Consider the following 26,751-nt stretch of genomic DNA (forward strand, 5'->3'; position numbering starts at 1 on the left):
GATAATAAGATGTAAAAGTATATCAATAAAAAAGAAAGTAAATTTGCATTCAAGTGGGCTTTTGATACAAAAGGCATATGCTTTATTAAAATTTGTGTTTTTTTTGATAAATTATTAGAATTTGTGTTTTTATCCATTACAGTTAAAAATCTGTTTGGTAAGAAGATAAATTTGTCAGTGCAAAACTAATCTAACTTTACAATTTATATGAACCGTTTTACACTCGACATATTTGCATCACTTTCAAACGCAACCTTATGGATAATTATTATATACAGAATACATCTAAAATCCATCATTAGTGTTATACCATCCATGACCACCATTTCTACACTATACACATGGTTCTCCATACCCTACATGGAGTATACTATATCCAGAAGATCAGATTCTTTGGCTAGATAAATCCATTTGCCATGGTTATGGTACTGTTTTCCTTACCATTTAATCTTATTACCTTATGCACCATAAAGATGCTAGACTGGATGGTAAGCTTCGATTACTTAGAAGTAATGAGTAGTGTCTAGTGCCTACCACAAAGAGTCAAAGATTGGAAATCAAGTGGATGATAAAAGGGTAAAGCCCACGTAAGAGAAAACAAGTGTCAGTGGATGAGAACCACAAAACCTTTGAGACAAAAAACATTATGATTTATGACAGTGATTCATACAAACAAACGACAGAGCAGATGGTTAGAGATCCCCCTTTCACATCAGTATAAGATTTCTCATGTGGGACCAATCTAAAGGTAAAACCTATTAATAATTGCCGTTATCTTTTTTTGAACGTAAGGCTCAGTTTGGAAGGTGTACAAATATGTAGAGTATAAAATCTTATATTTTATATTATTTTGTATATAAATGCACTGTACATATTTGTTTTTGTACTCCTTCCAAACTGAGCTTAAAGCTACGTTTGGTTGTGGTGTAAAATACAATTTTGCACACTGTAAATGATGTCTTGTCTGGTTCAAGTGAATACAAAATGAAAGCGGATTTAGATTTTCTTTAGTGCTCTTTTTGTTTGGCATTTAACGATACAGAGTATGATGCAGCTTTGTGAGCGTTTGTTTTATAACATGAAAACAATTGGAAGAGTGACTGCGTTGCCGGAAATATACATTTCCAATTTTAGTTCTGGCCAGTGTGTCTTAGCTTTGTTCTGATTTAGACAAATGGGTTTATTGGAAAGAACCAAAAAGAGAGTTTCACTTCTCAAACCGGTTAGCATTTGATTTTTACCGAGAAGCAGAATTCACAAGTAAATAGCATTCATCAAATTTGGTGATTTCAACATTAACACCAAAACCAAAATCTAACTAACTCACAAGTTACGACTTCAACAACGAAAGAACCTTCATGAGTTTCAGTAGTCTTCTGTGACAGATTGAAACTGATCAGCGACTCCAATTGCAATGTAAATGAATCATTACGATTGGTGTTGACTGTTGAATGAAATTCTCAGAAACCCACTCAGTCCTGCCAGCTGAGCCATTGGATTTTATTATCCTTTCTCTTGCCTTTTCTCTCTCCAGAAGCAGAGCTCAATTGTTGAAGAAGAGAGTTCAACCGTTCACTTGTTGGAGCTTCTAATATTTATGATCTTGATTTCTTCAAAAAAAAAAAAAAAATAGAAGAATCAACTATGAAATCCCTTACCTTCCAGGAAATCAGAGGAAATTGATGTAGAAGCCACCGGTGTAGCAAGAAGTCATCTTTGTCTTAGATCGTTGGTTGGATTTGCAGGTTCATAGGTCATTGATGGAAAATAATTGAGATCGGATTTTACCATTGTAGTTGCTTTTCCGGTGGAGTTCTTCGAGGTGGTCTTCAAAGTATACGAATGACATGGCTTGTTTACATCGACAAGAATGAGTGTAAAAGTTTACTTCGAAAAAATCGAAGCAAACTTAACTTTTACGCTTGTATCAACGGATATTCTGTCATCCACAGATTTACATCGATTTTGGCAATATTTTGACACCATAAACAAAGAGTGAAAAAACTGGACCAGAGTAAATATTTACATCAAACCGGCATTTGCATGGTAAACAAATTTGAGGACAATTTTACACTACAAACAAACAGTGGAAAAACTGGGGCAGAGTAAAATATATCCCTCTTGTGACGATAATAACATTACGTGGGGTGTCATGTCAGTTCCAATTTGTGGACATAAATATCATGATCATCATCTACCCACATGTCGGAGCATAGTCATGGGGCCTGATGGCAGGGTATGTCCCATTCATATTTATTAGGGATACTAGCAAGTGAATCCATGCATGTGGTTGAATGGTAATTTGATAAGCGACCCTGAAAATAGATTTTATGTACATGGGAAAACAATATAAAATTGCTCAATGATTATTGAAAATTTCAAGACAAGTCTTAAAATATCATGCAACGATTGTTTTATGATGTTCCAATTAATTGTGAGAAAGGCAAGGTGCCAGCCGGCTGGTTGTAGCGGAGACTTGGGATGGAACCCGCCTGCACCTGGGCCCCATATATTGGAGAAACAAAAAAGTGACAGATACAAAAGCTAAAGTGATAATATATAATTATTTAGTCTATTAATGCTCCTACAAAGAAACATCAAAAGAAAAGGAAATAGAAAAAGAAATTAAAGAACGAGAACTGATTAGCGTCCTTTTTTTTTATGGGTAGAAAACTGATTAGCATCTTTTTTTAATAGGTAGAAAACTGATTAACTTCTTAGACTGAGAATCCAAGTAGAGGATGGGGTGGTGGTAAGTGCAATATGCAGATAGTGATACAGAGCTAATATGAAAAGCCCTTGTTTCTAGGCCATTTTCTGTTCAATTTACACGAGTTCGAATCACCTCAGTGTCTTATGGTATGGCGTTCGCCAGACAGTAGAATTCACACCGTTAACCAAATCAAACAATGAGTATCTTTACCTACAAATATACGCATAGAGATCACTCAGAAGCAAGAAAAATGAAGAGGGTGTTCTCAACTTAATCAATATACATTGATTTACAGATAGAACGAGCCAAGAATCACAGGTGTTACCTCATATAACCTTGCAAGAGATCAAACAAGAAAGGAACATCTACTGGTCATGATGTTCTACATATGAAGTGGAAGAAATCCGTTGCATTACAGGTTCATCTTAAGAACAAGATGAAAAGAAATGCATCAGAACACAATTCCATGTCCATGTTCTTGTATAAGCATGGGAGGCTTGGCTTTATGGCCTTTTTAACTATGCTGCATGGTGCAACCTTTCCAGAAGCCTGATGAGAAGGCCTTAGTCACATGATGGAAATGTTGCATTGAAGTTGTTCCAAATATTGGCATGAGGGAAGACTTAGATGAAGCCTTCAGGTAAGCCTCGTTTATATCAGGGAAAATATAACAAAACTCGAACTTCCAATCCAATTTGCAATCCACAGAAGCACCAGTCAGATCAGCCAAGCATTGTCACGTTCAATCAATGATAACCCCACTTTTTCTCTGTTCTTTATGCAGATGGAGAACCATATTGCAACCCATTTACAATCCCTTGCTTGTTTAGAGATTTTTCATCCCAGTTCTTGAACTTAATCTTCACAGCCTTCACACTCTCCCCCAAACGGTGATTTTCTTCCTTCAATTTTTTAGCTCCATAATCAGACCCTGTAGCCAGTGGTTTAATAAAATCTAATGAGTCAGGCTTCATTTGGGTTTTCCTTCGCTTGTATGTTATAGGAAACGCCACACCATCTCGAAGGCCCTCAGAAATAGAAAGTTGATTGCATAATTTATGTGATCCTTCTGCACTACTGACATCTCTATGCCTCTTTGTTCGATCTGAAGATATCTTCACTGTTTCATGCTCCTCAATACCAGCACCTGAGATTCTTGAAGCTACTTCTGAAATTCTTGGATGCTTGGTGATATACTTTTCTTGCTTGGGTGTTATAAGCTTCTCCCCTTGGTAATATTCAGTACCAAATTGGAATGATTCCAGGGAACTTTGGGACGGTTCTCTACTTCTCAAATTCTGCCGAAGATTTTCACTTTCACATGCCAACTTCCTTCCATCAAGGGAATTCCTTGATGACAGATGGCCTCCTTTTGCACTATTTTCATCTCTGTTCCATTCTCCAGGTTCACTTCCAAACAAGCTGTGTTCTGGTAAATCTCTGATGGCATCAAATGATTGATTCTTTGCTCGCCTCACCTTTCTGATAGAATTCTGTAAGTTTCTGCTTGGTCCAATGGTACTATTTAGAAGGTCCACTCTCTGCCGATCCATGTAATCAGGAACCTCAGGACTTCTGTAAGCTTTTCTACCACGAACTTTATGTGGAAAGGATGATTCCCCATCATAATCCCCTACATCCCAATTATATAGAGATGCTGGCGAAGGAGAGAACCTAGATGTCTGCAGAACTGGAGCTTCAGTCAACTTTGTTGGTTCTGAATATATTGACATTGTCCTTGAATGTTCCTGCCGTGTAGAACGTTTAGGGACTATTTTCAGCACCCCTTTTGGTGTAGGTTGGCTTTGTGCCCAATTATAATTGGAACCTGTTTTCAAGAAACATGTTTGTTGTGAGCCCATTCCAGCAGGCTTTATTTTCAGAACCCCCTTTCCACTGGTATTGGAACTGACCAATTTCATTCCACTGGCAACAGGAGGCAAAAGTTTGGTTGTTTCTCCTTTTGGATCTATGTATTTTGTTGTCTTTGCCGAAGGGAGCAAAGCTGTTTTTAAGTTGAGATTCTTGCTAGTCAGATCCTCATCTACTGGATATGCATTAAGATCAAGCGGATCCTTGCCTGTGTGGTTCTTCCTCACCTTCCATATAAGGATCCTTTCTTCAATACTGCTACTTGGCCGGCATTTATCCCACATCCTTTTCATGTTGGAGAAGGTCTGGGCCATATTTTCATGGTATAATCTTAGTGAATGATAATATGCTCTTCTCTGCAAAAACTGAAGAGACTCTCTGAAACGAGTCACTTTTGGAGGATAGAAACCACCTTTCAATCTCTCAAAAAGTTCCACCAAGGGACTGCCAAAGAACATATTATTACCACTAAGAAGCTCCCTCATAGTCAGCCAAAAGGTCTGCTGGTCCATATCTGGGAGGTATGCGGAGAGTGAGAACCTCTCTTCATCTGTTAAGCATGAATTCCATGTTTCCAAGGATAGAATTTCCTTAAGATCTGGCAGATCATAAAGCTCATAAGGAATACTGCACATCTGACCTCCAAGCATTCCAAACTCAAAACCCATTTCCTCCGTTGCACAATCATCAGAATCATCCCCTGAGTCTAAACCCACAACATTGCTCTCATCTCTCTCTAGGCCATCTTCATTTGGGAAGTAACAGATATTTCCCAAATGGTTACCCCCCTTTCCCATATGATCCACAGTCTTCACAAGTCCCATAAGCACAGAAAGGACCAAGTAGACTATCTAGTTAAACAAGGATTTGAAACTATCAATCTGAGATCCAGGAAGCTCGTGGAAAATGCCTGCAGTACAGCAAAAAAAAAAAAAAAAAAGAAAAACAGAAACAAACAAAAAAAAACGGAGAATAAGTTATCAGAAGCATAAGAAAAGCATGATACACCTTGTAGAAATTACACAATGGCATTCAATAAGCCCAAGAATATATAAAATTATTTTTTGGGGTGGTGTTTAGTGGCCCTTCTGAACAACTTCAAGTAACACATGGGCTTAACTTGTACATGATTGCTTTTTTGGTAATTAATGCAGTTCATAAATTTGACTGAGAAAAATGTAGTGCTTTATGAACACATTTCAATTATAAATGAAAAGAAAAGGTGATTTACAAGTCTAGCAGTGCTGGCATCAAGAATGAAGTGTCAAACAAACAAGAGACAGCATATTCAAAAAAGAAGCACAGCTAAGGTAAGGATGTTGAGTGGGATAAGTATAAGGGATAGAACAACTGCAATCATAGGAACTTAGGTGATGTAAGACCTACTGCTCTGATACCAAATTAATGCAGGACCAATGGCTCTAACACCAAATTGATGTAAGATGGCTATGACCAAATAATGAGACTAGGAGAGTTAACAATTTGGCAATTGCTCAGCACCAATTTTGGTGTAACTTTATTCTGTTATCTTAATGGATTTTTTTTATTTACTACCAAAACACACAATTGGTTAAGAAAGGTTTAGGATTTTATGACCTGAGGTAAGGATTGGTAAGGGTTAGGCTTTAGGCCAAATTGTTTAGAATTGCATACTCCTCTGAAAGAGCATGAGAAAATAGAAAATTCAAAAATTAAGTGCATGTTAAATGCAACCATAGATCTAGTGAGCCAAGTTGATGCTCATTCTGAAGAAATCAACGTTATGAGCTGGGCAAGGCCCTTTTTCTCGTGGATGCACCCTTTGCCTGACCTGCCTATCTTCGCAATGTGAGGAAGAAGATGTGGTATTGCATGTAGTTAGTTGAGATCAGAGATGAGAGAGTGTTGGATTATATCAAGGGAAACCTGATCTCTAATTATAGACTACTGAATTAAAAAGAAAATATTTACATTGACGCAGACCCATTTTTATACAGCTTTGCTGCAACAGTTGATTGAAACTGATCTAATGTTGAGTTGTGGATGTCTTTTCCTTCTTTCCTACAAACTTGTAAGCAGTACTGACTGATTGAATTGACCAGAACCATTTCACAGCAAAACAAACTCTACTTATTAGTTCTTTTTTTTTGTTAATACCGGAAGAACTTACAAACCATGAGGAGAAGCTACACCCCACGCATCAGCAAAGCAAATAAAAAAAAAAAACAAAGAATTACAAAACGAAGGGGATGATATTTCGTTCTGGTGGCTGAACTCCGCCAGCCAATCCGCTGCATGGTTGGCCTCTCGAAAGGTGTGCGAATACGTAGTTGTAAGATGAAATTTCATGCATATCTCGTAGCAGTTCTCTGTCGTATTCCTCACTAATGATGTGCACAAGTTGCATTGCTTGATGTACTCCCCATCTTGTCACTTCATGCCCTTCTAGTAGAAGGCCATTCTTATCCTTTGGAGGATTTTCAATCAAGGTTTTAAAAGGCTGAAGGCATAGTTTAGGTGTAATGGCCCAAAAAGGTGAGGCGTAAACCTCAAGGCGTTGCGGGGTGTAAGCCTCAAGGCTTAAGAATAAAATTAATTAAAGATTATAAGTTCATACAAATAATATATAATATGCCAAGTTAGAATGATAGAAGGTATAAATATCCATAAAATAAAAGTTTATAAGCAATAAGTTTCAGCAGTTAAGCATTAAATAAAATAATAACAAATCAACTAACGATTATAAACATTTTACATTTCATGTTTCAAAATGTAAAGTTCTCAAATATTTTTTTAAGATAAAAAGTTCTCAAATAATTCAAATGACCAATTTAGAAGAAAGGAAACATATGAAGAATCATCCATATAATTGGATATTAGCTTTATGGTCATTCAATAGTTCAGAAGAAAGAATATAACTTAGCTAATTTGTCTATACAAAAAAAATCAATAAAAAGAAAATAAGTCGATTAGGAAAAGAAATGAGGGGATGTTAGATTTAGAATAATAAGAAAAATCGCCTCCATGTATCCAAGAGAAACTAAGAACTTAATTGGCCCTTTTTGCGTTGAACTCTCCTAAAACACTAAGAGAAACTAATAGAACTTGATTTCTCCTATTGGTTTTTCATTTTTACTCTTTCATTTACTTGCCTCAGAATTATTGAAGTGCTTCTTCCATATATCTTGAATTACAAAAATGCATTATATATATATATATATATATATTGAGAGAGAGAGAGAGAGAATTAAATCACTAATAATCATTCATACTTGAGGCTTACACCTCATTCTGACAAAGGCTTTAGGCATACTTGAGGCTTACACCTCATTCTGACAAAGGCTTAAGCCTTGAGGCAAAATTTGTGCGCCTTGCCTCAAGGCTTAAACCTTGTAAAACAGTTTGCAATATTCTTCTTTTTTTCTTTTTTTTTTTTTTGAGAAAAGGTAAAGTATGCAATTTATTAAAAAAGAAAGAAAAGTATACCACATCCACAAGGTCTCGCAATAGAATCCAACAACCAAAGAAAGCAAACTGAGCCCAGAACAAGGAAAAGAATGCCTCCCCAATACTTCCATGGTCCTGCAGCTTTAATGTTCAAATAAAGCTTCCCAAACTTTTTTTATCAGTGAAAGGATTTCATTAATAAATCAGAAACTTAGTACATTTATAAAAGCAATCCACCAGCCCAAATTACACCATATTACAATTTTTCCCAAAACAAAGAAGGCCTGTCAACTCTTTGTTTTGCTAACACATCTGCCATCCCATTTGCAGTCCTGCTTACCCAGCTGAAATTAGAATTAAACCTCTTTGCTAGGAGATCAATTTCCCTGGAAGCATGTCTGTATTTCCAAGGGGTTGAATTGATTTTCTTGGTCCATGAAATGACTAATTGCGAATCTCCTTCAATTTCCAATTCCTAACTCCGATCTGTACTGCAAGTCTCATTCCCTGTAAGAGAGACAATATTTCGGCCTGAACCGAGTCTCCAAAGCCAATTGGTGCCAAAAACAAGGCCACTACCACTCCTTGGTTGTTTCTAAATACTCCCCTTGTGCCTGCTCTTCCTGGATTGCCCAATGAGCTGCCATCAAAGTAAAACTTCAGCTTATTTATATAGCTGGAGGTTTCCATTCCAATCTTATACTTTCTATGTGCCTAATTATTTTCGCCACTTAAGTCCAAGACCTTATTATGTTATTGGTTGAGAATTCTCCAAAAAGGTCCAAAGTTTTTATCCAATGTGTAGTCTTAACTGTTATGGCTTCAATCGGTTCTTCCTTTCATTTACTCTTCTCATTAAAGATCCTTTGATTTCTTTCTTCCCAAACAGTCCAAACCACCACTACTCTTACTACCCTCTACATAAGTCATCCTCTCTTTTTCTGTTGCCTCAAGAAACTGGAGTTGAATAAACCTACCACATCCTGTGGGGGAACCCATCTGCAGCCAAAAATAGAACAAAAGTATTCCCAAGTGCAAGACACAAAGGAGCAGGAGATTAATAAATGAGGAAGGGTCTCACCGCTATCCTTGCAAAGGAAACACATGTGAGGAGAGAGACACTTATTTGGCCTTCCTTTCTATAACAAGTCACGGGTGTTGATCTTGAAACCAAATTCTACCATCTAAAGTGCTTTGATCCAAAAAGACATTTTCCAGTTTTGTGAGTAGGAGAACAAGGGAATCATACTAACTATTCCCCAAACCTCTTCTAAAACCAAAATCCTAGTTCAACCCATGTTTCAAGAGCAAATCAAATTTAGAAACAAGTTCAACCTTGTAGTTGGACAAAGAGTAGAGTATAGGAAATTGGAACTTAAGGGGCATGTCCCAAATCCATAGATACACTCAAAATAAGATTCTCTCCTCACATCCCACATCAAAATGAGTGAAGTTAAGAAAGGTTGGTAATACCTCTATCATTGCTTTCCAAGGGGATCTTGAAGAAGCATGAAATGCCAGTTTTGCATCCCAATCATTTTCGGCCACACCATGAATGCTTCCGATGACCCTATGCCACAACCTATCTCCTAGAGGAAATCTCCAAAGCCACTTTCCTAGGAGAGTTATATTTCTCTTAATCAAATTCCAATAATGTCAAGTCCTTCCTACTCTTTTGGCTTGCAAACTTGTTCCCAATTTATCAAGTGGTCTTTTTTTCCATCACCTAGTTCCCACAACAAGTCTCTCATAAATTTTTCTAATTGCCTTGCTATTTTACCCGATATTCTAAAGGTGGATAGGTAATAGGTAGGCAGGTTAGCTAAGGTGGACTTGATCAAAGTAACTCTTCCTCCCAGGCTCCCATAAAGATGTAGCTTCTCTTCCACAAAGCTAATTTTCTTTAGCAAATCTTTCTATCGCCGATTTCCAAAAGCTTTCAAATTTTGGATTAACCCCCACCGATTTCCAAAAAAATTCTCTTCCACAAGGCTCCAACACCACATTCTTCTCAAAACTCTAACCTACAATCTCCTCCCAAATATCTCCAGCAGCATCCTCATCCATTCCAACCAAACCCTAGTCACTAAAACTTTCACCATCTTTTAAGCAATGTCTTCCAGCTTCTTGATCCATCCCCTCCTTAGGCATTGGATATTTTTCTTCCAATTTCCTAAAAGTTTCTCCTTGCTAACTCCTCGACCCCTACAAATCGAATACCTAGAATCTTGCACACCTCCACCTCTTCGTTCACCACCAATTCCAAATCAGTTGAGCTACCAACTTGATGGACTTCATCCATGACAATTTCTTCATCACTTGATTCCAATACTTCATTACTTTCATTTCCAACCTCCTTATCTTGAACCAATGATTTTGTTCTATATTTCCTTTCACTTTTAAAATCTTTTGAAAAGGAAGCCCCATCTCCTTCTCTCTCATCCTTGTCAACCACTTCTTCCACAGCCAAAACAGTCCCCTCCTTAGATTAGTCAAGCACACCCTTCTTACTTGGACAATCACTAGTAGTGTCTAGTTTCTTTCAATTGCATCTCCTTTCCTCCATAAAAGTATTTAGTTATATGCCAAACATACCCTTCTTTGTCCCATAGTGAATTCTCTACAACTTTCCACAAAGACCAATAAGCTTTCAAGTCTGCTGCAGTTTTCTTTACCATGTCTGATAAAGACAACAATAGACCATTACTGTGGTGTATTAGAAGCCCAAACAAACTTGAGCTCACATGCTTGTATTATAAAAGGGGTCATGTGATCCTTCTCTTCTGGGCTTCAAAATATTAGCCAGCCCACCAATTTGATTCAAGTTTACACACCCTAAACCCTTCAATTGAGGTCCCAGCTTCTGATCCGCCCATGTGACCCATTAAGTTCTGGCGTGTGGTGATCAGGTTTGCCTGCTCAAAATAAACACTCGCATCTTGTTGAGCCCTTCATCATAATCCTCTATCTTCTACAACAAACTGTCTTTTCCCTTGATCATCTAACCCACTCCCACCTGTCAAAATTTGTTTAAAAGTCTTGCCACACTCTGCTTCCCCTTCTTTTTTTTTTTTTTGATCAATGAATAAGTATTTTATTAATCCAGAAAATAAGAGTTACAGGCAACCCAAGGAAAAGCATGAAATGCGACCTTTCCTTTAAGATTGATTATAGCATTACAAGATCAGATGAACATGATTACAAGGTAGCCCCAAATAAAGAGTCCCGAGAAACCCCCTGTTTAGCAAGTGAATCAGCCATAGAGTTTGCTGATCTGCCTACCCACTGGACTCTGACAGTCATATTTCTTGTTAGCCATTTGACTTTTTTAAAGAGGTCTTTATAGCCCCAAATCACGGAATTCGGATTCAGCAGCCATCCCACCACCACTTGAGAGTCCCCTTCAATAAGCAAGTGCTCTATCCCTAACTGGTTTGCAAGCTGGATACCTTGTACCGCAGCAAGCAGTTCAGCCCTTATAGAGTATCCCAGACTCACAGGCCCCGAATATAAGGATATGGTCATTCTGTCTTTATTTCTCAGAACTCCTCCAATACCCGAGAGTCCAGGGTTAACTCTACTACTCCCATCAAAATTCAGCTTAATGAACTTCTCCCCAGGTGGCTCCCATTGTACTAAAAGTCTATTATTCCTAGTAGAAGCATTGGCTCCTGCTAACAAGTTCCTCCATAGGTCATCGAAGGAATAACTATCAAACAAGTTTAATGTTTTCAACCACTGAATTTCCCTTGTCAAAACACAGTCCTTAACTTCTGACATGCTCCTTTCCTTTTCAGAAAAATTTATGGTGTTTCTTCCCAGACAGTCCACAAGATTGCTGCTCTAATACCCTTCCACATAATTCTCCCTCTCTTTGTGTGCCACTCAAAAGTAGACGGACTATACAACAAACTAATATCAGATGGTAGGTTCCACCTACTCTCAAACAGCCCAAAAATCCAATCCCATAGAGCTGCAACAAAGGAACAAGGGATCAGTAAGTGGTAGCAGTCCTCACTTTGAGTTTTACAAAGGACACACCAATTTGGTCTCTTCCTCTGCAGGTTTTCAAAGGTATTAATCTTACCATAGTAGACTTCCCAACAGAAAACAGCAATCTTTGGGGGAATAGGTCTGATACAGACTTGACCTCTCCATTAACTAGAACTGAAAAATAACAAGAGGTTATACAACCACTCACCCAACTACACCACCTGTCCCCAAATCCACATTTCCTTAACACTTCTAATAAAAAGTTCCAGTCCACCAGGTCGTAGGCTTTCTCAATATCCAACTTACAAACAAAGCCTTGATTACTTGATCTCCTCCACACATTCATTTGCTATGAGGATCTGATCTATAATTTGTCTACCCTGTATAAAGGATCCTTGAGCTTGAGTAATGAGAGAGGGAAGAACCTTTTTGAGTTTCAACGATAGCACTTTTGCCACAATCTTGTATATCTTGGTCACCAAACTGATCGGCTTGAAATCTTTAGGATGTTTTGCATCTAGTCTCTTAGGGATAATAGCTAGGAAGGTAGCATTTATCCCCCAACTAATAACATGGTTGTTTTCAAACTCCCTAAAAACCTCAAACAAGTCTTCTTTGATAATGTTCCAACAGTCTTGATTAAAGGCCATAGTAAATCCATCAGGTCCAAGCGCCTTGGATCTATCCATTGAGAAGGCAGCTTTCTTTATCTCCTCTTCTTCAAAGTTTCTTTCCAACCAGTCCATCTCTAAGGTAGATAAACTTGGCCAATCCAAATCCACCACTCTCACCCAACTCCCCAAAGGTCTACTCAAAATGGATTTAAGGTGGGCTACAAAACAGTTAGTTATCTCCTCTTGAGACTCAATTTTCACTCCCTCGACCTCAAGCTTAGCCACAAAGTTTTTTCCTCCTCCTCCTATTGACCATATTATGAAAAAACTTGGTATTCCCATCCCCTTAATCCACTTATGCCTACATTTTTGCCTCCAGGAGATATCCTCCCTCAAAAGGACCTCTTCTAGTTCTTTCTTCAACTTCCATCTCAACTCTCTTTCTTGTACACTCATGATCCTTTGATACTCCTTTGAGTCTAAATCCTCAATTTGAGTTGACAATTTAGCTTTGAGCTCTTCCACCCTACCGAATTCCTCCCTATTCCAATCTTTTAGTTTAGATCTCAAACTGTTTAATTTCTTATGTAACCTCACCCCTTTCCACTTCACTCCCCTAATCTCTTCTTTCCACCATTCCTCAACCTTTGGCACAAAGTCTGGATGTCTTAGCCACATGTTCTCAAACGTAAAAGGTTTAGGTCCACCACCAAAAGTTTCTTGGCCTAGCTCGGTAAGGCAATGATCTGAGGTAACTCTAGGCAAAGCCTTAGCCACCAAACTCCTCCAGTGTGCTTCCCAACTTTCATTGAAAAGGAATCTATCTAATTTTGAGCAAGATGGGTTCTCCTGAAAGTTGGAGCAAGTAAAGCTGGCTTGTAGCAAAGGAAATTCCTTTAAATCACAATTATTGATAAAATCATTGAACCTGCTCATGCTAGTAGTGATAGCTTGTTAGGGATTGTTTGACTCATTTAGGAACCTTATTACATTGAAATCTCCACCTAAACACCAAGGACCTTCCCATAACCCTTGAATCCCGTGAAGCTCTTCCTACAATTCATTTCTTTCTCTATAATTATTTGGCCCATACACATTGGTTAACACCCAAGTAAAACCATCCTCCACCATCTTGAACTTCAAAGAGACAGAAAAACTACCTATCAGTTCCTCTAATGGTTCTACCACATCCTCTCTCCAATGCATAACTATACCCCCAGAGGGTCCCCAGGAGGGAGTTGAGCACCAATTCACACCTCTTGCTTTCCACACACTTCTAACCCATCTTCTATCTAAATCTGTTAGTTTGGTTTCCTATATTAATACAATATCTAGCTTTTCCCTCCTTAGCAAATCCTTTATCAACCTTCTTTTCCTTGCACTTCCTAAACCTCTCACATTCCAGCTAATGATCTTCATCACCACAGTTGTAAAAAAACACCCTCCTGACACCCTCTGTCCCTCACTTAGGAGCCTTCCTCCTTTCCCCTCTTCCACTGAATTCTAAATCCCCTTCAATGTCTGAGAATAACCTTTCTACTTCTGATCTTTTCTTTTTCTTTCTGCTTTTATTAGAATGTTTTTCCTTTGCACTCTTGACTTTTCCTCTTCCTTTCTTCTCACTACAGGTGGTCCCAATGCATTCTGACTTTTTTGGCATTGCCTCCACATGCTCTTTCTGTTTATATTCTTCCAGCAAGGCACAAATTTGCTCCCAGATGCTCTCTAGTTCCTCCACCTGCCTTTTACTCAATAAAGAGCTTTCTTCCCCTATATCACATCCAACCCCCTCCACCTCCACTCCCTCACCTCCAGCTGTTCTGTCTAATTGGGATGCCAAGGCACCTGCTTCAGGCATAGAACCCAAGTTAGTATCAAAACCCAAATGGACAAACGTACCTGGCCTATCAGGGAGTGAATGGGCTACGGAATGTGTTGGGGTATCAGTATTAGAATTCTGGACAAACATCATTCCCTCTGACTGAATCAGTTGTGGGTTTAAGCTTGGTTCGATCGTAACCTTGTCAACCTCTGTATTTAAAGAAACCTTTCCTGGGTTATCCTCTGTGTGTGCTTCTTTATAAACCTGCAAAGAAGGTTCCTGCCCACCATACTGAAACTTTTTGATAGTTGCTTTCCTGGAATGGATTTGGTTGCTAGAGTATTTGTATCCTGACTGTCCTCTATAGTTGCTGCTAGATTCCCCTTATTCTCATTTCCAAGGCCTTCCGAAACAGAAACTTCCTCTAGGAAAAGAGGAGCTGTGTTTAAACTTTCATCTTCCCACAACTCCTTTGTGGCTTGTCTTGTAGATTCACGCTTCCAAGGCTTAGAGTGTCTTTTGAGTCTGAATCTGAATTGCCCTCAGCTTGTGTTGACATATCATCTTCGTTGTCAAGATCACTACGTCAAACAAACATGGGATTGCGACGATCTTGAGAGGGACGAGGGAGTTTTTTCGAAGGAACTCATTGTAATGAGCATGTTTTCTGGTTTGAAGTCTTCACAGACTTGGAGGAGCTCGAATGGGGACAATGCTGGACGAATTACATCGTCTATCAACTGGCCAGCTTTAGTCATGTATGTCTTTTAGGGAGCATGTGACTTCTTATCAAATGGGCTAGATCCAGATGGCCCAGTGATGGGCTTTTCTAAAGGCCCAGACAATACATTAAACCCAGCCTGAGTCAAAAGCTTGGTCACATGGGTTTTTAAAGGGGCAACCCCTTTCGGGTTGACCCAACAGCTCAACACTCTCAAGCGCCGACTCAACTTCCTTGGTCAACCCAGTTTTTTCTTTTATGTTCGAATGGATTAACTTATTCAAATTTTTGGCACCTGAAACTAGCACCTGAGCAAAGGTTCTTTTGATTGTTAGTCCTTTACCTTGTAACTCACGTATTTGACCATCTTTCCTGCCCATATCTTTTGGTTGGTTGAACCTGTGTTTGTCCATTTTAGTGAAACTTTCCATCTTCCTCTGATTCTCCAATCCTAGACTGCCAAATAGAGCCTGTGCTTCCACCAGTTCATCTTCTTCCTGTCTAGCTTCTAACCACAGGGAAGCTTCAATAGTGGAGACTATCCACACCTGTAACGACAGTCCTTCAGCCTGAAGAGTGATCTTCCTAGGGATCTCCTCTGGTTTAACTCCATTCAGTAACAGGGCAGCAGAGCGCAAATCTCCCCAAAACTCCCCACCAAGCCGAGCTCCACATAATGCAGCAATAGAGATGGCCACATCATGTTTCCAAAGATGGAAAGGCAGCCCAATTAACCTGACTATCACTCCATCTTCAATGGCATAAGATTTAATTAGAAGAAGGAGACCATTTATACAGAGTAAAGGATCCCATATCCTCTTGAAAACTCAAAGCCTCAACTTCCACCAAGTCTTCAAGAGGATCCAATACTGCCTTCTTACTGTTAAAGGGAGTTAATATGAAAGTCTTCCTTGATCCCAACTTGCACATCAAGATATCAGCAACCGACCTCCAATCCTTAATCAGATTCTTAGATTCAACCACTAACATTTTATTCCAGTGATCTATACTGAAGCTTGCATTTAATAAAGAGTTACTGTTGCTGTATGCCATGGCTATAAAACCCTGGGTGATACTCTCATCCTCCAATACTGATGAGTTTGCAGCAAATAATCCCTTGCCTTCTTCTACAGTTTCTTTTTTTCTCCTGCTGTAGACTCCTTCAACCTATGAATGCAGTTAAAATCTCAACCACTCCTCGCCACCCTTGACTGTTTTTCCCAGCAGGGAAACCGACCATTTGTTTCATTCCTTTGTCGAAGAGCTCAGTTAGGGAGATGAACAACCCTTTTGCATTCTGTTTACTTTCTACTACATATCTTCTACCTGACTTTGTTTTCCTTTTGTTGCTGCTTCATTCAAGAAATTCTTAATCCATTCTGCCGTCTCTAAGCCTTCCACCAGAACTGTAGCCTTCTTAGATTCCCTTATCTTTATGCTGTAACACCCTCTGATTCTTATTTCCTCAAAGATGAAGTCTTTAGCCTCCACTTTCACGGCCTTTCTCCATCTTGTAGCCTCTTCAAAGATCTCCATTTCTTCTCTTTCTCTCCCTTCCACTTCTTTCCTTAAACCCCTATCCTTGATACAAGGTTCCCCAACTTTTGCTCTTCCAAAAAGTTGTTTTTCCAATTCTGTGAAATTACTCTTTACCATTTAAACTCTCCAACCATTCTTTGCCATGTAAGACCTCATCTTCCACCTTCTCGTCTCCTCCTCTATGACCCTCCTTCCAGAGCTCTACCCCAATGGAGGTCAAAAACCAAACTAGAAAACTCAAACTCCCAGCAACAATCTCAACTTTCCTTGGAATATTTTCCAGCCTTACCTCATTCAGTCTGATAGTGGCCGAATGAAGATCATGAAGAAAGACACCCACTAACCTACCGCCACAAATCATAGCAAAGGAATTGAATGTTTCTTTTACCCAAACCTGAAGAGGAAGACCTAAAATGCCCACCATCACTCCATCCTCCAAGTGAAAATTCTTTGCATTGGAGGTTGGACACCATCTTAATATCGTTTGTTGACTCTCCTTTGCTTGAACAGATACTGCTTCAATTTCTAGTTTTATCTCATCTAAAAAATCAAGCAAAGCCTTACATTTCTCAAACAGGGTAATGATCATCATCCCTTTAACACCTAAGCATCTTAATATCGTTTGTTGACTCTCCTTTGCTTGAACAGATACTGCTTCAATTTCTAGTTTTATCTCATCTAAAAAATCAAGCAAAGCCTTACATTTCTCAAACAGGGTAATGATCATCATCCCTTTAACACCTAAGCTTTTTTGAATTGAAATAACTACTCCATTCCAATCTTCCACCTATTGCTTGGTAACAATAACTAACCTTTGCTCCCAACACTCCTTCCCTTGGTTAATTATCATCTTATGTCTTACCTTTATTAACAAAACCTACCACTAGTGAGAGATCTTCAGCCATACCCATCTCATCTCTATAAGTAAATCCCTCTCTCATTATATTATTTAATTCCTTCCTTTCATCTTTTGTAGTAACTAAATGTATTTTATCCTCCTTTCCCAAAAAATCTTGAAGCACCATTACCAGTTTTATCCACCCTTCGCTTTTTCTTTTTTCAGGAAAGCAAACCAGCTATTTTCTACCCAGCCCAAAACAGTGTTTTAAAAAGCATGGGAGGAGGCATACAAGGCGCCCCCAAAATGCCCTGAGGCGTATGCTAGAGGAGTTGACACCTCTGAAGTGTTCATATGCTTTTTTCATGAAGCATGCTAGAGGCGTACGCCTCATGCACACCTCATGTAAAAAGACAAGAAAAACAAGAAAAAAGAAAGAAGAAAAGAGAAAAAAAAAGGAAAGGAAAGGAAAAGAAAAAGAAGGAGAAAAATAAAGAAAAGGAAAGGGAAGGGAAGGGAAGATAAGGGGAAAGAAAGTGGGTCAGGGGCTAAGCCCTAGAACCCCTTGGGCCTTGGCTGGGGGGGCTTTGCCCTCCCTTCAACTAGTGCTATGCATCTTCATTTTTCTTAATATAAAAGATTTTTATTTAAAATAAAGAAAAATGAAAATTTTCTTCCTCTTCTTCCTCCTCATCCCCCTCCCTCCTCTTAAGGAGGCGTAAGCCTCCTTGTGTTTGGGAGGCTTACGCCTCTTACATTCTGAACTATGCCTCACACCTCTAGGTAGTGGAACGCCTCGCGCCACGCCTCCATGTTTTAAAACATTGGTCCAAAATACTCATCAAGTGTATGAAATAACCATTTCCGTTCCTTTTCCTTTTTGTATAAAATCTTCTATCTTCTTTTGCTTTCGAATCTTTCCGGCTCTATTTCTCTTCTTCTTGTGATAGCCTCCTCAATGAAGTTTTTAACCCATTCAACTGCATCACCTACTAGCAATACAATCATTTTCTATCCTTCCTTTACTTTCAAACCCTTCTCCTATTTAGTCCAAATCTCTTCGAGTAAGTTCTTTGATTCAACCTTCAACCATCTCTTCTGCATGGTACAACATTTTTACCAATTGTTACTGATTCAAAAAAAAAGCCCATTCAAGACCTAGGCTGTTTGCCTTTTACATTGGAATTACGAGCAATGGCTTGTCATCACCTATGACTTGTGGTTGAAAAAGAAAAACTGAGGCAGGTACAAATGTTTCCCAGATAGTATTTCCTATTACTTCTCATGTTTGTGCTAGTTTGTGTGAACTTCAAAGATAGGGAGATGGCCAAAATTGTTCAAAAATGTCACAGTGCTGTAGGCAAGGTTGACGGGGAAGGATTGGGCCAAAGGTCAGATGAAACTGAACAACTGAGGGAGTTTGGGGAAAGGATTTGGAGATTAATGGTAGAATATTTAGAGGAAGGAATGGGGGGACAGGAGCAGTTAGGTAAAATGGAAAGAGAAGATGGTCAAAGAACAAAGAAGAAGAAGAGTGAGAATGAGAATTGTAGGGCTAAGGACAAGGAGGAAAAGGAGGAGAGAAGAGAAATTCAAAATTTCACTAATGGAATGGGAATTAGGGGTGGCCACGAGTCGAGCTTCTCACGAGCTATTTGAGCTCGGCTCGGTTTAAACCGAGATTCGACATTCGAGTCGAGCTCGAGCCTGATATATATGCTCATTTTCTATTCGAGCCGAGCTCAAGCCTAGTGAAGCTCAGCTCATGAGGCTCGCGAACCTAATCGAGCCTAGTATAATAAATAAATAATTTTTTATTACATGCATATATACATACATGCATATACATATGCATATATATAATAAATAATTTTTGTTATATATAATAATATTTTTATTTGTATGTATAATAGTAAATAATTTTTATAATTCTTATTTTTTTGTGTAAAATAAAAACATTTTTATATGTATATTTTTTATTTTTTATATGTATAATAATAAATAAATTTTATAAGTCTTAATTTTTTGTATGTAAAATAAAAAAATAGATTTTTTATATGTATATATTTTACGTTTTAGAAAAAAAGTTGGCTTGTGGTCGAGCTCGAACTTGCGAGCTTGAACCGAGCCGAGCTCGAGCTCGAGCCTAACACAATTTTAGCGAGCTGAGCTCGAATAGCCAAGTATTCGGCTCAGCTCGGCTCGAATCCACCCTTAATGGGAATTAGAGTTATCAAACAGAGGGAGGGGGAGAAAATGTTAAAAAGGAAAAGATTAAAAGTGGAAATGCTTACTTCCTTAGGAATTAGAATGAGAAGAATGTATAAGAGAAGAAGAGGAAAAAAGAGATCCACAGGGAAGGGAACAAGGGGCCAAAAGATTGCCAAAGAAGATGATTAGCTGGATTGTAAGAGCCTTAGGGAGTGCCAAGAAGAGGAGAATATAAAAAGATTTTTTGAGGAGAATAAGACCAATGATTTTTTTTACAAGAAATTAAATTAGAAATAGAGAATGATAGGTGCATGAGAAGTACTTGGGGTTTCACAACTTGTTGTAATCTATATTTCCTCTATTTAATGAAATCTTTTCTCTATTGCTGATCAAAAAAGAAAAAAGAGAAGTGTTTGGGGGAAGGAAAAAGAAGTGGGTTTATTTACCTGCAATGGGTTCATCAGAGGGAGATTTGATTGTGTGGGAGGATAATAAGAGAGATTGTATGGAAGAAATTGTAGGAACTTATTTAGTGACAATGAAGTTCAAAGATAAAGGAGATGATTTTGAATGATGGTTAACTAATGTGTATGGGTCCTACTTCATGTAGAGAAAGGGAGAATCTTTGAGTGGAAGTGGAATTGTACAACATAAGTAGAGTGTGTGATGGGGAACGTTGTGTTGCTGAAGACTTTAATACCATGGAGATTCTGTGACTTGATGTATCTTATTAGTATAGTCCTTGTTGTACACTACACTACTTGTATTCTTTTTTCTCTTTCAGCCCTAGATGGGCATTCTTGATTCTTGTAACTGTACATATCTTTTAATACATAAGAGACTCTTTGAGGTGAGGGTCAACTATTTCTGGACACTTCTGAGATTATTCTTGTTCTCCTCTATTTGTCCAAGAGTAGGAGTTCTCATAAAAACCTGAAAAACAAAACCGAACCAACCAGTATATCTATTTATATGTATATTATATATGGCACAAATTATCTATATTATATATAAATATATGTGCATTATATATGTAAATATATACATATATTATATTTATAATGATCTATTTATAATATATAATATATTATATATCATTATTATTTGTAATATAATATATGTTATAAATATAGAAAACCAAAAAAAACAAAGAACCGAACTACTTAAAAACTGAAACCAGTTAACCGGTGGTACTGGTTCAGTTTCAGCTTAGAGAATTGCAAAAACTGGTAGGACCGGTTCAATTTCAAAAGATAGCCCACGGTCCAGTTAACCGAACCACAAGCACACCTAGCCAAGAGTGTGGACAAATACCACATGTTTTGTGCTGAGAAAAATATGGCGTCATCTAGAATCTCAAAGATCATGAGAAACTTCTGGTTTAATTTTGTTGGACCTAGTGCAAATAAAATTGCACTGCAACCAAACACAGCCTTAGGGACTTTTTGTTGGACCTGGGAAGTGATGAAAAGGATCGTCTCATGAATTGGGAGGAGGCGTGTAAAGTTAAAGAGGGGGTGGTTTAGGAATTGGGAGGGTTATGAAAAAAAATTGGCTATATTGGATAAATAGTTGTGGAGGTTCCTTCAGAAGGAGGAAAATCGTGGCATTTAGTAATCAAAAACACCCATGGGCTACACTCAAATGGGTGGGACACAGGCCTTGCTAGAGTACTACATTGAGGAGCCCTTGGAAAGCAATTTTGACCATCCTCCCCACCTTCATGCAACATAAGGTAGATGCCATCTCCGGCTCTAAGGTGAAGTTTTGGGAAGATATTTGGTGGGGAAATTCCACCTTTCTCCAAACACTTCCCAAAATCTACAACATTTCTATCTTCAAAAATAAACCTATTGTTGAGTTGGTGTCCTTTGATGGGAGTGGGTTAGTGTTGAACTTGGGATTGAGGAAAGCTTTGAGGGATCTAGAAATGAGTGAGATGACCACCTTACTGAATACAGTTCAAGAGGTGAATTTATGTCCTAGAGTAGATGGGAGAGTGTAGACACCCAATGTTAATGGTATTTTTACTTGTGCTTCTTTTTTTTGCACCCTTAACCCAGTGACACAAACCTGTTCACAGTAAAAGAGTTGTGGGGTGACCCTATCCCTCCCAAAATAAAGATTTTTGGTTGGGAAGGGGCTAGTCAAGTTATTAACACCTTGGATAGACTCCAAAGGAAGCGGAAGAACTGGTGTCTCTCTCCTCATGTGTGTGTCCTCTGTTTGAAGAGGGGGGAAAGCACCAAATACATTCTGTTGCATTGTGCCTTTGCTGCCCAGGTATCTTTTTCTCTTTGTATACATGTAGATGGTATCAATAGAAGTCAAGGATCTTTTCAGCTCTAATAGCCTAAGATGCACAACAAAGAGACAAAAAGAATTTATGGCAATGCTCTCATGGGCTGTTTTATGGGGGTTGTGGAATGAAAGAAATGCTAGATTGTTCAAGGAAAAGGAGAGTAAAGTGGAGGAGGTGATTGAGCTCACCATGATAAGAGTAGCTCATTGGGCTTTGATTTATGAAGGTTTCAGAGGCATCACTCTAAATGATCTTTGAAGAGAATGGAAAGCTGTTGCAGATTTTCGAAATCAGAAAACCTGAAAGGATAGTCAGGTGGTGTACACCAGTAGTGGGCAAGAGTAAATTCAACTTTGATGGATGCAGTCTCGGGAACCCTGGAGATTCAGGCACTTTGGGGAATAATTCAGGACCACCGACCACGATGGGCAGATTCTACATTTCTACTTGGATTTTCTGGTCCTATAGGTTTTGGACCTTTAGGTAACTCTCTTACAGCTGAACTGCATGCTCATCTTCAGGGTTTAAAATTGATAATTGCACAGGGTGTGAGGGAAGTAGAGGTGGAAGGAGACTGGCAAACTATAATATGTTGGGTGAGATCACAAAACATAATCCCTTGGGAGTTTAGGCCAATGGCGAGACAGGCACAATTTATGGCCGCCACTTTGAATAGCTCATTCAACTGGGTGCCTAGGAGTGTCAATGAACTAGCAGATTCTTTATCAAGGGCTGAGGTGCCAAAAAATCAATTAGATTGGGGATGCCCTGGGCCAGGGAGCAGTATGTAAAAAAGCAAACATTTGATATCTACTTGTAATTCTCTGCTCATTTGACTTATGCTCCAAGTTTGGAGTTAGTTGTGTATTCCTGGTCTGCTGCTGCTTGGAAGCAGGATGGATTTTCTTTCATTAAAGAATGAATATTTCTGTTGCTTATCAAAAAAAAAAATCATTTCACATCAAATTTGGGTTGTTGATTTAAGTCACATCATAAATCAACAGCTGGATAATTGAGAGACATTTTTTTTAACTTAGATCACAAAGTTGGATTACAGAAACGATGGGCATTTCTTCGAACAGCTACAACTGACTAGCTAAAACCTTGCCCAGACATGAACAAGTATTTCCACAAACATCTTCAATTCACATACTGACATTATAGTCCAAAGAGAATAGCAGCCACCAAATACAACAGTAGCAATACACTTGAGGTAGAACACTATTCCCTCAAAACATATTCTCACAACAACATACAGAAACAACCCATGGAAATGAGTGCAAACTCACATATCACCAGCTTGCTGACAACAAACAACATAAACACATATGCCTAGTATGGGAAACTTTGTCATAAATTTGATCAATCACTAACCAAGACTGAGTCAGACTTGAACCCCTTTAACCATTGACTGTGATACTATCTCAACCTAGGCTAATCAAGATAGTCATGTTACTTGAGAAGTGAAGGAGCTATAACATCAAAATACAAAAATCAGAATGAAAAAATAATGGGTTAAAGGAACACAAGATTTACATGGTTCAGTTTGATAGCCTACATCCACAGGACAAAGAGGCTACCGTACAAGATGGTAAAAAGGAGATTTTGGAACTATAACCAATTTCCAACATACACCCATTCTATCTCATGGTAAGCTCATTTCTCTTATTTGATCAAATGCAAAAAATGACTTATACAATCCTCGAAAACAAGATAATCAGAAATGAGATGTAGACCCCACATAAATCCAGAATTACAAATATTACCCAGAAATTACAATATCATCCCCAGATATGTGTCATGATTACACTAATACCCTAAGATCCTTCAACTGATGCTAGAAGAATTCAAAAGAAATTTCCGTGGAGAGATCGTTAGGGGTTTACCCATCCAAGAATAAAGGTTTTGCAAATTTTGTTCTGCCCATAACACTATTAAACTAAATTTTGATGGCTTCTCCCTGGTCATCTTTTTGGTGCTGTTGATAGGAACATCAATGTAGTAGTACCACGAGCCTAATCAAAAGCTCTTCCAGAGTGAAGATTATGGTATGTCTCTAAAGCCTAAGATTGATGAAGTCAATGGACAGCGAGATTTGAAGAGATTGAGGTGAATGGAGACTCTCAAGTGGTCATCAGATGGATAGGGGATGATTGTGATGATTCATAAAGATTTAGACAGCATACGAGAAGGGGATAAATATCTCATGCAATTGGATTGCATGGTCAGCATACTCAGTAGCCAATGTGCTAGATTGGGATTGTGCCTTTGAAGAACAAATTTTAATGAGATTTTCTACATTGCATAAGTTGTATACTTTGTCCAGGCTGTTCATGCTTTTCTTTTTCGGAGGAGGGGGCATTCCTCTTGAGAAGTACTGTTGGTATGGGATAAAAAGCTGTTTGGAATGAATGACTGCAATCCAAAATCTGTCATTAATTTTTTCAGGAGCTGACAACTGAAAGGATTGAGTAAAGAAGGCTATATTGTGTGGAAGACCACTGTTAATGCTGTAATGTGGATTATTTGATCAGAGAGAAATTCAAGAATTTTAAATAAGTTCGAATCTGAAGATAAGCTAAAAGCTATTCTAAGGGGAGAATTTTGTCTTAGGTTGGTGTGCATAGACTGTTTATAATTTTTTTTTATTATGAATAATCTCTTTTTGTAAACCAAAGGTCTTCATGTAAATTCCCATTGTACAGATCCTTGGTGCACATGGGTTCTCTTTTTGATTGAATGAATATACTTTACCTTCTTCAAAAATAAAAAATAAAAAAATGCATTAACTTCCCGTAAGCAAACTCATGGTACATATCCAAATCCCACCCTTTTCCACAGCCCCTAAACATATAAGAGGGAAATTATACACGGAAATTGCAGAAAGGGATTAAATAACAATAAGGTCCCTCAGAATTAGCATTGACAGAATATCGTCCAGAAAGAAAAGATCAACAAATTACAACCAAAAAAAAAGTAAAACGGAAATTCAGAATTCACGGAAGCATCAAAACAACAACATCAAACAATTTGAGAGAAGCATACGTCTTGAGAGGGGGGTACTCTTCTGATCCCAAAGCCCCCCATCCTTATAGGCGTTGTTTAAAGAGAATCAGATCAAGAGAACCAACAGATCAATCTCCTCACTCAGATACCAAAGAAAATTACACGAAAGCAAAGGTTAGCAGCCGAAACGAACTGAAGTTTTCAGATATTGAATCAACAAACAGGACAAGCAGACGGTCGTGAATTGAAACAGCAGAAACTTCAATTAAAACAAAGAGAAGCATATTTACCGCGCTAGCGAGAAGACCAGCGAAATCCCTCCTGAAATTTCAAGAGCACATCCTACAAATGGTCGATTGGATTTGAAGGGTTACATATAAAAGAGGCTCAAACCCTTCTTCTTCTTCTCCTTCTCCTTCTCTCGGACAAGTTTTATTCTAGAGAGAAAACAAAAAAAAATGATAAATCTGGAGTCTGGACCTGCCTTATTGAATTGGGCAATGGCGCTGCAGGGTTTGCAAAATGCGCAGAAGGTGCATGGCATCCGATTTCTTTTCTTTTTCTTTTTCTGTTCTTTATTTTTATTATTAATTTTTTTCCTTTTCTACCACAAGGGTCCCTATCTCTTTCTGGTCCTCGTCCTGTAACAATACCAGAAGTTGAAACACCACCCTCTCACCATCTCACCCCATTCTCTGTTCATTTTTTTGTTAATTAATTCAATTATGTTAAGATTCTGCTGCTCTACGAGCGTCCATCCGCTTGTTTATTGGAGTGATGATTCCATGAGCGTTTTCTCACCGAGAAAGTCAGAATCACCCTTCCGTGTTCATAACTCATTGGGTCGAATCGAAATAGGACAACAAAAATTTGTGAGCTTTTGTAATTGAGTGCTAACTCCAACAGAGCGCCTGTAATCATGAGCGCTCAAAGCAATTATCACGAATTGGATGCAATATTCTAGCAAGAAAATAATTACAACATTTTTGTTGTCAATGAGCGTTAGTTAGTTGCTTTATCATTTTTATTCAATTTTCGGCCCAATTAAAAACAAATACGTTTTACATATTCAAAGATCACACTCATTGGATCACCACTCTTTTTTTTAAAGAAAATTACATTGTGCTCCCCCCACCCCCTCTGTTTTCTCACAATAATACTTAAAACACAGCAGCTTCTAGTTTTGTGAAAAACCTTTGATAACTTTTGATTTCATTCAGCCGATAAATCAACTTTTGCAAAGCAACTTAATCAAAGCCTAAGCCCTCCCAAACAGGCCTTCAATTAAATATGCAAATGCACCCCTTGTGCTTAATACCATGTAATGGAGACATTGAAATCATGATCGTGTCCTCATTGTTATGAATGTGTATAATAAAAATAAAAATAAAAAAACATGGTTGCTCTCTATTTAAATTGCTTAAACATGACACTTTTTGCTTACAAAGGATGTCTATCATTCATTTGATGAGTTGAGCAATAAAACCCACTAAAACAAAAGTGAATCACCTTTCTTGGGGTTATTCAACAAATCTTTATTCCAGTAAAGGTTTTTCATGGACAAAAATGAGATTTTAAAACATAACATCAATGTTTGCTATCAAGACCATTCATGGAAGTTGTGTATTTGCATATTTATTTGAAACGTGAAATTAGATTTTTACAAGGGTCAAAATATGGGGGAGGTCTAAGTA

At 38.2% G+C, this 26,751-nt stretch overlaps 1 protein-coding gene across 3 annotated transcripts; it reads right to left on the reverse strand.

Annotated features, from left to right (window-relative positions):
- Positions 1-2,776: 2,776 nt before the first annotated feature.
- On the reverse strand, positions 2,777-25,708 carry LOC104608295 (uncharacterized). 3 transcript variants are annotated; one of them, XR_737079.3, is made up of 3 exons: positions 25,348-25,547; positions 3,039-5,495; positions 2,777-2,923 (listed from the first exon to the last, which is right to left on the reverse strand). XR_737079.3 is itself a non-coding variant. In XM_010274236.3 (3 exons), the coding sequence occupies exon 3, from the start codon at positions 5,407-5,409 to the stop codon at positions 3,490-3,492; it is 1,920 nt and encodes a 639-aa protein (XP_010272538.1). In that variant the 5' UTR covers positions 5,410-5,495; positions 25,097-25,197; positions 25,348-25,596; the 3' UTR covers positions 2,948-3,489. The 3 variants fall into 3 exon arrangements, 2 of the variants coding, with proteins under 2 accessions (XP_010272538.1, XP_010272537.1); XM_010274236.3 differs by lacking the exon at positions 2,777-2,923 and adding an exon at positions 25,097-25,197 and having other exon boundaries at positions 2,948-5,495; positions 25,348-25,596; XM_010274235.3 differs by lacking the exon at positions 2,777-2,923 and having other exon boundaries at positions 2,948-5,495; positions 25,348-25,708.
- Between the last annotated feature and the right edge of the window lie 1,043 nt (positions 25,709-26,751).

This window comes from Nelumbo nucifera, chromosome 1 (genome assembly GCF_055504915.1).
Source record: "Nelumbo nucifera cultivar China Antique chromosome 1, China Antique-T2T, whole genome shotgun sequence".
NCBI lineage: Eukaryota > Viridiplantae > Streptophyta > Magnoliopsida > Proteales > Nelumbonaceae > Nelumbo > Nelumbo nucifera.

Coding starts and splice junctions, on each gene's coding strand:
- LOC104608295 (XM_010274235.3), bottom strand. CDS start 5,409: ATGGGACTTGTGAAGACTGTGGATCATATGGGAAAGGGGGGTAACCAT.